The sequence below is a fragment of the Diabrotica undecimpunctata genome, chromosome 8 (genome assembly GCF_040954645.1).
Source record: "Diabrotica undecimpunctata isolate CICGRU chromosome 8, icDiaUnde3, whole genome shotgun sequence".
NCBI classification, from domain to species: domain Eukaryota; kingdom Metazoa; phylum Arthropoda; class Insecta; order Coleoptera; family Chrysomelidae; genus Diabrotica; species Diabrotica undecimpunctata.
The window spans coordinates 65,585,892-65,599,538 of record NC_092810.1 but is presented as its reverse complement, the minus strand read 5'-3'; the positions used below and the strand labels follow the sequence as shown (position 1 = coordinate 65,599,538).

General features: G+C 33.5%; 1 protein-coding gene across 1 annotated transcript in view; it reads left to right on the top strand.

Moving 5' to 3' along the window:
- LOC140447648 (uncharacterized) overlaps positions 1–13,647 on the top strand; it is a 221,085-nt gene that overhangs the window by 114,868 nt on the left and 92,570 nt on the right. The window contains 2 exon segments of the mRNA XM_072540422.1: positions 8,172–8,345; positions 12,448–12,795. Of these exon segments, the coding sequence (XP_072396523.1) occupies positions 8,172–8,345; positions 12,448–12,795 (522 nt within the window).

Below are 13,647 nucleotides of genomic sequence, written 5' to 3'. Positions count from 1 at the left end.
ACTTATTAATGTTTTTTATTTTGAGAACGGTTTTCGAAGTGGAAATTAAAATTTCCACGAAGTCGTAGGTTCGTTCCTATTTATGGTTTGCTGCTGATGACGTCACCATCTACGGTTCGCTAGGCTTAAGACCTTAAATATTGATTTCAGCAAAAAAAATAAAAGAGATGAAAATTGTATAAAATGTAATTCTTTCCATTTTTGTTAATGTACATTTATGTCGTAAAGTTAATAATAAACAAGATAATTCAGTAATTGTACTTAGTCACTATTTTCCCCCTTAACTCGGAAAATATCGACCGAACGAAAAAATTGCAAAGGAGAAATAGTCTTTACGATCTTGTCGAAAAGTTGAAAATGGCGGAGATGTTGAGCAAAAATGATTCCCCTTTTTCAAATTCAAGATGACGGCTAACGCAACGGTTGGATTCAGTCCCTATTTTAAATTTACACTACTATTTGAGAATTACACGAGAATAATAAAATTTGGCCATGCAAGATTAGGACTTTGTTTCGTCTAACCCCACTGGACTACATCTAAATCTGATAAGTGAAGTCCAAAAAAGTAATATCCTCAAACTACGCAAGGTCCAAAAACTTACTTGCCTCGGAATCACAAAGGTTATGAGGGGCACACTAACGGCAGCTATGGAGGCCTTACTGGATTCCTTTACACATAGTTATAAGGGGCAGGGGGAGCAGATCAACTTTAATAAATGCTAGTAAAATAACTGAACATTTGTAAATGATAGTGAAATAACTGAACATTTTACTTTTATTATAATTTTTCTATACACTCTAGGATATTTTTTACTTTACTGGGACAGTTTTATTTGGTTATTGACTTGTAAACTTTGTTAGTTTCATTATCTAAACTTAATCATATATTTTTAGTTTATTTAAATAAAATATATTGTATTTTTAATTCATCTCTCTCTCTTTCTCCTCATATAGTTTTGACTTTCTGTAGGGAGGGTGGTGGTCGTCGTGATGTCGTGTATGGTCCATGGATTTCTGTCTCTGCTCTTTTACAACTTCCTATGATGTGGTCAATCCATCTTGTTTGAGATCTTTCTCGTGGTCTTAAGCCTTCTACCGTCCCTTATTGATGAGTCTCTCTATATTACCTATATCCGACCTCATGAAATCCAAAATAATTTAATTAACATTAATGAATCATATGTTTAAATTTTTATAATAATTCTCGTTTTAAAATAATTTCGTATAAATACAATTATTATTTCTAAACATATTTAGTTTATATAATAATTAAATTTACTAGGAAATGATATTTAGTTATTTTATTTTATTATTAATATTTGGTCTGAATTTGACAGGTTTGTCATAAGTAAACAACGTATGATTTTATGCTTTGTTAATACGTTAGCAGGTGGCGAAAGAAGCAAACATAATAATTTATTGAATTTGTTTAAAATATATTTATTTTATTTAATTTTAAATACATATTTAAATTTTAAAAATACAGAAAACAGCGCGAACAGCGCAAACATAAAGCTCAGCGCTAGTTTACAGTACTGCCTGCTGTTCCACTTTTTTTAATATAACTTCTTATTTTTAAACATCTTATTGAGTTTTCATATTTATATATTCACAGCGGAAGAGTCTATTTGACTACCTAATGAGGGGGTGGCCGTTAGGTATACAAAATGTCAAAACAGACCATAATTTGTTATTTTAATTATTGATATGTTTCATATTTTTTTTTTTAATTTAAAAATACAGAAACAGTATTAAACTTCGCGCTACTCTACAGTATCGCCTACTGTACCACTTTTTTTCTTGAATGACATAATTAATCTACGTTTTACGGATTGGCAGTAACAGTTTCTAGAGGTTCAAACCAAACCATTTGTACACCATTAAGTTCAAATTTATTTGTTTAGGCGAATTCATTTTATTAACCTGATTTTATACAAATTAAGCAATTAATAATTAACGAAATTACATGAAACGAAGAAGCGAAGAAGTAGGACTTCAGATCAACACAGGAAAAACAAAAATAATGATCGTAGACAGAGCAAATAATAATCTAGCGCACATAGTGGCGAGTTTCGAAGTGGTATACAAATATATATTCGCTATGTGCAAGTTCCGAAGAGCGACATCTAGTGGCATAAATCAGCGAAGTTGTTAGCACTATTATTATTTTAGTTTTTATATTAGCTGCAAATTCTTTTTCTTGATGTGCCTATCCGTTACGAATGTTGGCGATCATCATGGCAATATTTATCTTATCTGCAGCAGCGCTGAAAAGCTGCACAGATGTTGTATATTGAACCAGATTTTAAGGTTCTTCCTGGACCTTGTTTTCCAAATATTTTTCCTTGCAGGATGGCTCGAAGGAGACCATAACTGGATTCAGTTCGCATAATATATCCGAAGAGCTGGAAATAAAGTGGCTTAAATTTTTAATGCAATAATTATTGTAATATATATCAATAATTAACTTGAAAAAATTTTGATTTAATTTTTAACTGTAAAAATTCGTAGGTATATTTTTTACGTTTAGATTTCATTATTTGACATTTAAGATTGAGGTTATGAGGTTATTAAAAGGTAAACATTGTATGTAGTAAATAAAATTAATTATTAAATTGCAGTATTACCATTAATATGGATGCAATAATAAAATCTGAATTCCAGATAATAAATCATAAAATACCTTTTCAACCAACTATCATATCCACTGTAAAATACAATTAATAATTGCATATCATATCAATATTTTGGAGCGACATTAACGCCCAATTTTATAATGATAGCCTAAAGCTCACTTTAACTAATTGTCATTTTAGACTAAATTGAACAAACTAGAACCAACATGATTATAATTGAAATTTACACCTTAAAGTGAACTTTAATTTAATGTTCACGTCAAACTTATTACGAAATCGGGAGTAAGAATGCAGAATTTGGATTATGTTACTTACTTCTGCTTTATTATGACATAAATCCACTTTTCTCGTTGCATTAATTTGTGATAGAAGTTTTGTGCACGAGCACGATCGTTTCTCGTATCCCCTCCAATCACTTGCACACATCAAATACTTGGGCTCCCTGATAACTAACAATGGCAATTGCGACAGCTAAATTAATTAGATGTCTATGTCATTATTTTTCCCATTGCTACATACGCAGCTGAAATATGGACTCTCAAAAAAGCGATAGGAGTAAGATCGAAGCCTTCGAAATGTGGGTCTATAGAAGAATTATACGCGTGTCCTGGACAGAACAGAGAACCAACCTGTCAATTCTGGAAAAGCTTCATATAAAAGACGGCTATTAAAAAATGTAAACCGAGCATACCTAAATTACTTCGGCCACATAACTAGAAGAACGGGGACCATGAAACTATTGAAAGTAGAAGGGCGAAGACCCAGAGAAACATCTCCAAACGATGGGCAGATCAAATAAAGACTCGGGTGGAAAAATCCCCACGTGTCACCACGCCCTGACAAGGGCAAGGAATGAGTAAGAGAAAACATAATCAAAATTGCTGGTGTAATCTCATATACAAATGAACCCATTTGGGATTTAAGTATATTTCTCTTGTGTAAAAAATGCCGCGTTTTGACCAATCACAATAAAATTAATTAACATTTTCTTAAGAAAACAAAATTTTCTATCTAATTTTTAAATTGATCTTAGTTTTTTGTTTAGCAGCACATTATTTTATTACATTAATATTTTAATTGTGGTTTAATGTAAAAAATGGCAGATATCAATAAATTTAGGAAGTATGGAAATTAGTTTACGCGTATTTATAAGATTAATCCAACAGAATAATGTTCTTAGTACCGATCAGAAAGTACCTGTGTCATCTCCATTAACTTCCGTTCAATTTTCTACTTCTTTACACTACTATATTTGAAAGTCATTGTGTGAATAATAAAAAACAAATATTGACTTGTTTATCTGTGTCATTAAGGCAGTACTAAAGTTTACGATCATGTACATTATTACCAAAAAGTAAAAACGGCTTATGAATATTAATGATCTTTTAGAGGCAAATTATGATAGTGTTATTAATAAGCAGGACAAAGATTGAAATTTCAATTTATTTTAATAGAAATATTTGTTCTAAGTCGATATTACAAGAAAGATATGTGATAAGAAAGTTGTTAGTCAGGCGAAAGGAAAAGGCAATGTTAGTCAATTTTTTTTGTTAAAAGTGTTGTATTTCCTATCAGTTGTTCAATTTTATGATGTTACGAGTATAAAACATTGGCTTAACAGTAGACATTTTTAGTTGGGATTTTCATAAGTAATCTATCAACATTTTATTTACTTCACATTTTTTAATATTCTTTTATGGTTCCTAATATAGTTTTGCTATATTTTTTAACAATAATATGATCTAAAAATAGCATCCAGCTTCAATAAACAGACAGAAGTGGTTTTTCTTGGACATCTTCGTTTTAGTCTTCCTAACATCGAATTAATAGGTCATCCTCCACTCAGTCCTGATGTGGCACCAAACGAATTCTTATATTCCCGACCACTAAAAATAAATTAAGGAGTTATTTTAATGAATAACATATATGAATATTATTGGCTACATATAGGAAGCCCGAAGATTAAAATCAGATACCTAATTAAATTAAAACATTGCAGACAAGTAAAAGAAAGGAGAAAAGTTTAAACCACAGAAAAGCAGGAGATGATCAGACAATTTTTGAACTTCAAAAAGGAAGGCATTGAACATTTTCTTCTTCTAGTGCCGTCTCCTCTAATGAAGGTTGGCTATATATAACCATTGCAAATTCGTCTCTATCATCTGCTTTTCTTAAGAGCGTCTATGTGTTTAACCCGGTCCAGTCGCGAATGTTTTTCAGCCAGGATATTTGTCGTCTACCAGGACCCCTTTTTTCCTTCGATTTTACTCTTCATAATCAGCTGCAACAACTCATCAAATCTAAGTATGTGCCCCAAATATGCTGTCTTTCGCCTTTTAATGGTGGTCAAAAGTTCTCTGTCTCTTCCCATTCTGTGCAACACCATTTCGTTCGTAATATGTTCGGTCCATGGTATCTTCAAAATTCTCATAAAAAGCCATATCTCAAAAGCTTCCAGTTTTCTCATTAAGTCAACATTAACAGTCCAGGCTTCGACACCATAAAGAAGAATAGAGTGGATATAACATTTTACCATCCGATGTCGGATTTGCAAATTGAGTCTTTGGTTACTCAGAAATTTCCTCATCCTCAACAAGGCTGCTCTATTTGCTCTATTCTTGAGCGAATTTCTGATTTTGATTGAACATTTTAATATTTTAACATTTTAATATGTAAAATGTATACTGGTTGGCATTGAAAATCCGACACCCCTTAGGTATCCCTCTGAAGTTAATACAACTCTCCGAGTTATCTTTCGATTGTCGTCTTAAGAAATTGATTCCCAAGCAACTTGATCTTCATGTTTTGGGTGACACTAATTCATTATGAAGGTATTAAACAGACCCAACCTTCTACCTAGTATGATGGGTGAGAAATCAGGCGACTTAGCCGGCAAGGAAAAATCGGTAACTTAGCAGTCACAAATGAACCTACAATGACTGCTGCTGTCTGGCATTATCCGGTTGGAAACGATTATATACTATACGACTGACTGTCTATACGACTGTAAATCAATCTGTATGTAGTTGTATGTTTTCACTGGCAATATTAGAAGACGAGGCTTGCTTTGTAAAGAGGCCGGATAGTTTTTTTTTATTTTAGTTTGATGGCCTTGGCCGAGCCAATTAGCCAGACAAATCCGGAGAGTTCGTTACCAGGGATTCCTACATGAGACGGAATCCAGATCATGGTCATGGGGATACTTCCAGAGAGATCTAACTATCGAAAGAGTTTTGAATAGCTTGAAACAAAGGATGTACTGTATACATACTTTTGAGAGAATAGATAATAAATGAGTTTGCAGCTTGGAGAATAGATAATAATTTAGCAGTATGTATGCAGCAGAAGAGCGGGAGATTGCAAGATATGATTAAATCTATATTTGAAGTTACAGCACATCCAACAGCTATACGACTCTTAGAAGCATCTTTGTATACAATTTGGCCATATCTGTTGTTAGCGATTAATTCGTTAAAGGTTTGCCTTAGAAATTGTGAATTTGTCTGATGGTTATCGTAATTAATTAACGAGAGATTAAAATCTGCTATCGATTTATTCCGTGGCTGAAAAATCGATATTCTTCAGATGTGGTGAGAGATACTGTGGCATAGTTTGAAGGTTAGCCCTAGATTAGAGGTTAGAACCCTAGATAGTAAAATTCAGGGCGCAAGACCAAAAGAGTACCACGGAAAAGGTGGGAAGATAAACTGGCAGCGGACGCGCAAAATTTGATACGCGTGAGAACCTGGAGAAGATCGGCGCGGGACCGGCAAGGTTAGAGGCATAGTTTGGAGGAGACCAAGGCTCGATTTGGGCTGTAGCGCCATTGGACAGAGAGAGGGAGAGAGAGACTGTGGCATAGATTGAGGTTTAATAGGAGAAGGAGAGTTTAAAAGGTCATTACTTAGTAATTTATAGGCTGTATTTTCGGTGTTGGTTAAGATTCAAGACGAATATTTTAAAAGGAGTTGCCGGCGACGTAGCCAGAGAGGATTTCATTGGCTCTTCTATATCAACTCTCTGCTGAGCTCGACTTGAAGGCTTTCAAGGCAAATTCGAAGTGCAGTGTTGTGTACAGAATTTAGAAGTTTTAAATCTGATGGGGCTAGCTGACATATGAAACTGCTGTAGTCTATTTTAGAACGAATAAGACATCTATAAATCTGAAGCAGTGAGTCTTCGTCTGTACTCCAATAATGATTGAACAACGTTTTTAATATGTTAAGGTTTGTCATGCACTTAGTTTTGAGACCTTTTAAATGGCATTTCCAATTAAGTTCACTGACGAACGTAAGTCCTAAAATCCGTATACTCTTTACTTCAGGTAGTCAAGTACCAGTTATGGTTATTTTAGGATTTATAGTACCAGCTGTCCTGCAACAAAACTTATTGATCTCAACAGATGTCAGAAAATTTAATAAATGTTTACTGGTAGATAAAAAACTTTACTTCTCTTACAGAATCTTTTATCATAACGAATTTGTATCCTTATTATAATTTCACAAGCCTTATATTTTACCAAAATTTGATTTTGTCTTACCAAAATATTGAAGTTCTCATATGCAAACCAACCATCATATTGCCTTCTCATTCTGACTTCCCAACTTTAACTAATATAATATTCAATTCCAAACTAAGCAAATTAACAATACTCACAAAACAAGGCTTAACAATATATAACAAGACTGAAAAATAACCAAAATCTCGAGTTTTGTTCAATTTTTACAGACGAGGCTGGTGCATAGATACAGAAAGCACTAAATTGGTGTATCGTTAATTCTTGTGATAACATTCTAAGACATTGTAATATTGTAAGACTCTTAGCAATATTACAAGCTATTGGGAGCCACCAACTGATCATTTCGAAAGTCTGAATTATTCTTAATATTAGAAAATTATTCTATGATGTACAATATAACAATAAAATAGGTACTTTACTCTGATTTAAAGAACACTGTGAAGCGATACGCTCGAAATATCGCAAATTCCAGAAATTTTCAACTTTCAGGATTTATGTTCTTTTCTCAGAATTATTACCTGGAAAAGACAAAGGACAGTATATATAGTCAAGAACATATTCATAAGATAGAAAACTTTGAGATTTCCTTCTGTTCCTGCAATTATAATGAATTTATCGACAATAATCTAAGCGTTTTTCGAAATGTCTTAATCATAGTGATCAGACTCATATTTTATTCAAAATCTTAATCAACCTCAATATTAATATGTCGTTTAAAATCAGCTATGTGTTATCTTTTTGAGACAAATCCGTGGTCATGTTTTGATTACGCGTATCAACGAATCTAGAGTTAAAATTTAACATTTTTAAAACCAAGTTCCATGACAAAAGATTCTGTGTGCCATCTTTTTCTCGACACATACCAGTATAATTTTAATAAGAATTATCACACTAGATGTTGGGAGAGATGAACTCTTATTTTTAACTTTTTGTGTTAATGAAAATCATTAAAACGTAGAAATATTCATTTTTCGAAATTACGAATATCTTTACCTAATACTTTATTTCTATTTTAGGCCGAGTTACAGTAGGTAGTGGTCCAAACGTTGATATTCCGGTGCAAGGAACTGGTGTTCTGCCTCTACACTGCCACATAGAAAACAGCGAAGGAATTGTGACCATATATCCCCTTTCTGAAAATCTTTCTATCGATGGTTTAAAGGTGACTAGTCCAACAAGATTGTCTCAAGGTAAATATTTTTGTCATTATTACGTTGATTTTTTTTAAATTTCAACGCAAATTAAATAATTTAAAGCTGTACCGAAAAATAACTAATTTGTTTGTAAGTTTGTATTATAATAGGATGTAGGAAGCTTCTTATTGTTATATATATTTTTTATTTGATAAATAGAATTCGGCAACTTAGACGCAGGGATCTTCCTACACTTTGTAGGAAGATCTTAAAAAGTTTCATTGCACGACCATAAATTTTTTTTCTAATAGGTGTGCTAGATTGGTTAACATTGATTTATGAGGTTTATTTAACTATCTTTAGCTGAACAAGGCAATTGCCGCAATAATAGTATCGGTATTTAAAAGGGAAATTCCACGTGGTTGGCTGTATACCATAGTTTAAAAAAACTTACAATGAAGTAAAACCTGTTTGTAAAATGGTATAAAATTTCATTATCAAAATTTTTAAAAATTATCCAAAATGGATAATTTTTAAAAATCATCATCAGTGAAAAACCTAAAAGTATTTATAACATCCCAAAAATGGGTAAAATTTTGTCTGTTAAATTGAAAATGTAGTTATTACTTATGTCTATAAAGTAAATTTGAGTAACTAACATAATTAATGTCACTAGGTCGATGATAAAGGATTACATTTTTTTAAGGGAACGTAAAATTTACCCCAATTAGTATTGGAATGACAAAAACGCAAACTTTTAAATAGAAATGTGAGGTGATGGCACCTTTTTAAATTCGCACCTTTTAAATGTAAGTACATGTACCTTTGGCCGGGCAATGATAAAAATGTTATCAAGAATTTAAAATTATCATGACTAATTCAACAGGTCATTGTCGATATTGGCCGGTTAATAACGGTATTGACCGGATTTACGTTATTGTCCGTAACATATATATGTATATATTTATGTTGGCGTGGGAGTTAGCGTGGGGATTGGCGCTGGAATTTTCGGGGGGGTTGGCGCGAACATTTCTGACAGTAGGATTTTGATTGACGTGTGGACCGGACGGTATTTTCTTTATGAGAGGTCTCGAGGTCGAAGGTAACCGTATGTCGTCATCTCTTTTATTGAGACAATTTGGCGTTTTTTGAATTTCTATGGCCTCTTGGAATATTCTTGGTTTATATTTGGTTTATATGATGGGGGGTATGGTTCTGAAGTTTTCAAAATTAATTTTGTGACCTGTATGAAGATGGTGGTGACCTAGAGCTGAAATTGAGTCGGAATTGCAAACAGAAATGGAATGTTCATAAATCCTATTTTGAATTCTACGATTTGTTTGGCATATATAGGATCGGGGGCAGTTTGCACAAGGAATTTCATAAACTCCGTGTTGTTTATTTGGAATGTTGTCTTTGATTGATCAGACAAGAGATGAAAGATTTTGTTGGGGGTAAATATTGTCTTTTTCCGTCTTGATTTTAGAATTTTGTCGATTTTCTCAGTGGTACCTTTGATGTATGGAAGAAAATCTTTCGTATGATGAGAGTCTGAGTCTTTGGGTTGAGATTGAGTGGGAGATTAATGTCTGTGGATGCTTCTATTGATGTGATTTTCGCGGTAACCGTTTGGAATGAGGGCCAATTTTAAACTAGAGAGTTCAGTGGGTCTACTTGCATCATCGCAAAGGCGTATTGATCTGGAGACAAGCGTATTAATGACTGAATTCATTTGTGAAGGGGGATGATGAGAGTTGATATGCAAGTAACAATTGGTATGGGTGGGTTTTCGATAAACATGGTGATGAAAACCTTGGGATTGGTTTTTCTTTATGATAACGTCGTGAAACGGTAGGTATGAATCAGTTTCCACCTCCATCGTGAGCTGAAGCATGGTCTTGCTGGACAGTATATTTAGTTTTCAGAATGTTTAGAGTTTCGTCTATAGGAATGTTTGTAAAGAGTGAAACGCCAGCCTTCACCCAAACCACGTCACCATCGACGGTATAAATGACCAGTCCTCTATTTCGAGCATCAGTAATGCATTGATTAGTGATCAGTGTAGTAGTGTCTGGAGGCTTGGGAGACTGAGACCTCGGAAGGCCTGAAGAAGACATCGAAGAGGATGTCGAAAGCTGGGCGCAATGATAATCGACGTGGTTTAACCAGGAAGACTCTTGAGTTTAATATTAATTCCTGTAATAGTATTATTCTTAGCTCTAGGTTTAATTGTACTAACAACAACTTTCAGCAAAAGCTTACCATCGCTTTGATGAATTAAAAATTAAACACGGAAAGGCCAAATAATGTCTCCTATTTATTTCCCACTTCAAGTGGTTAGCGTACAGTTGTGCCATCTACTACTTCCTATGTTTAAAGCGGTATTAATAGAGTGTTATGATGTCATTTCAGTCTCTTTTGCAAATTTCGTATACCGCAAAGGGCAGAAAACGATATTTTTAAACAATTTTTGTTTATCGCCATCAAAGTATATGGCACCCTTGTACGCTTACCACTTAAAGTAGGAAGAAGCAGGAGATATTCGTTGGCCTTTCCTGTGTCTGACGTGTCTGACGAAGCAGGGATGCTGAAACGACGTCGTAACACTCTGTTGGTACCGATTCAAACACGGGAAGTGTTACCTCCTCCGCAGGACACCCGATCAGATCAATCAACCGCCAGTAGTAACTAAAACAACAATCACAATAAAGAAACATCCTACTATAGGTCAATGTATGCCTGCTTTAAACGCATACCCTCCTTGAGAAACAAAGTTGTTTTTAATTTAATGCCATTCACTTTACTTATTCCATATTATTTTCCGTGCCAGATGCCAGATGGAACATTATTCTTCAAAAAGTAGCCAAACAATTTATAATCGATTTTACTATTTGGAGGATAGCTACATAAAAGCACTCGGTATGAAAACATTATATAAATAAGTCAATTCTATACAAATCTGTGCAATTTAAAAAAAATATTTAGGATATTTATTAAATATAATATAATATTCAACAAAAACATAAAAGTGGTAGAAAAACACTTACCAATTTTTTTTTAAATTAGTGTGTCTCGGCTGCAATGGCCATTGACACAAACAATATTGTGTATAATAATTATTACAATAAATACATGTTACTAATTGCTACAGTAAGTTAATCTATAAGCTTAGAACCTATGACTAAATAATACAACAGTTTTATCACTAAGATATAAGTTAAAGGTAAAATACATGGAAAACAAGGGGTCATAATCTGTTAAACTGAATGTCTTTCAAGAAACCAATTAGGTTAAAGACTTGATCGGGCGAGTTTAAAACGTCTTTGATATTTGACGTAAGTTTATGTTGCACTCTGTGTTTTGCGTACCGGGGACACTCGATCAGGATATGTTTCACGGTTAATACACTTGAGCAGATTTGGCAATTGGGCTTCGGCTCGGATTTCATTAAATATTCATGTGTGAATCGGGTATGTCCTATTCTTAATCTTCGGATGACAGCTTTTTCGTTTCTAGACATATTTGGAAGTTCAAATTTTTCCCGACATGGGCTGGTAGCCAGATGATCGTGACATCTACACCTTGAAAAGCGAGTGCATTGTGTGTCCTATGGATTTCTTGAACTAAGGGATGCTGAGAGTATAGGCTTTTTATCGATTGTAGTGACGACAGGGAGTCTGTGCATATTGCTTGGTTTTTATGAACTGTTTTTAGTTTTTTAAAAGCCTCTAGTATCGCATAAAGTTCTCCAGTGTATACGCTGCATAAATTCGGTAAAAAAGATGATTTTATTACTTCATCATGTGTGGTAACAGCACATCCAACGCCTGCTTCGCTTTTGGAGGCATCTGTATACAAAATTGTTTGGAATTGGTACTTGCTTATAATTTCTTTGAAGTGTTGCCTTATGAGAAGGTTTGAGGTTTCATGTTTACTGTATTCAATAGACAAGTGATTGATGTGGGATTGGTCTATTCCAAGGCGAGGTATCCGGGATTGGGAAGGGATGTGTTTTAGTAAGGTCGATGGTATTTCTTAGAGTTAATTCAGAGTTCAAGATATTTTTTATTTTTATGCAATTCGATAAGTTTATCGTGTTTAATTTTGACCAGAAATATCTATAAGTTGAGTAATGATTATTATTATTATTTATTTTCAGGATGTATGCTCACAATTGGTAGGTCAAACTATATGAGGTTTAATCATCCTGCCGAAGCCAAACTTATGAAATCGGTGCTACCAAATCCTAGGATTTCCATGGCTCCTATAACATTCGAACCCGACAACAGTTTTATGAGTAAATTTAATAAGAAACCACCTGTAGCGCCTAGAAAAAGCCCTAGAGAATCTCTTTCCGATAGTGGTAGCGATGAACCACCATCAAATATCATGACCAAAGTATCCAAATTTGAATACCTGGCAGCTCAAAACTACAAAAAATCCATATCGCCAAAAGTTTTTCCGTCCAATGTAGTTACAGTCAATATGCCTGTAAAAGATGTTATAGGTGGGTATTGTTTTCAGTGCTATTCGAATTTAAATGTTTACATTAACATTTTTACAAGTTAATAACTAGAGAATGATCATTTAGAAATGTACGAGATTTTTTTAAATATTACTTTCAATTGAATCAAATTGTTCAATTTAATCAAATGATTGTGTCTGGACCGCTCTTGGTCATTGACACCACTATAAACTATAATAATATTTGCAAGTGTTATTTAATTTTTTAACTTATTTAGATTTACAAATTAACAAATAAAATGGATAATCCTTAAACACAACTCTGTAATAAATGTAAAAGATAGGGAAAATGACTAGACGCTAATAAATATCATAAATAATAAAAAGAGGAATGAAGAGAAATGGTCGAGAAGTACTAAGTGTGACATCTTGATACATCTGACACTGAACATGACAGATATATCCGTTATTAAGAAAACAAAGACCCTACTCCAGTTACTCAGACTATTAACCTCCCCCCCCCCTCAATTTTTTCTGACTGAACCGATTCACTACTTAAAATTTGGTGAGTTGATGGGAAAGTGTTTAAGTAATAACAAAAGTTAAATAACGCCGATGTATGCTTCCGCCTCATGTTGCCACCTTTTCTCGAAGGTGTAAATTCTTTTGCTCAACAACTAATTCTAAACAACTTTTGTTTTATAGAGTTTTCTCAGAAAGTCAATACTGTTTATGGTTGAAAACACGAATTTTTATTGAAAAAAAGTTACGGTTTTTCATGAATAACACAAAAATATGTCTTTGATCGAAAAAGAATGCCAAACAAAAATGAAGCTTATAAACGAAGAATGAGATTCATTTTTAAAAAATATAGATACAATACAAAGTAAGATAT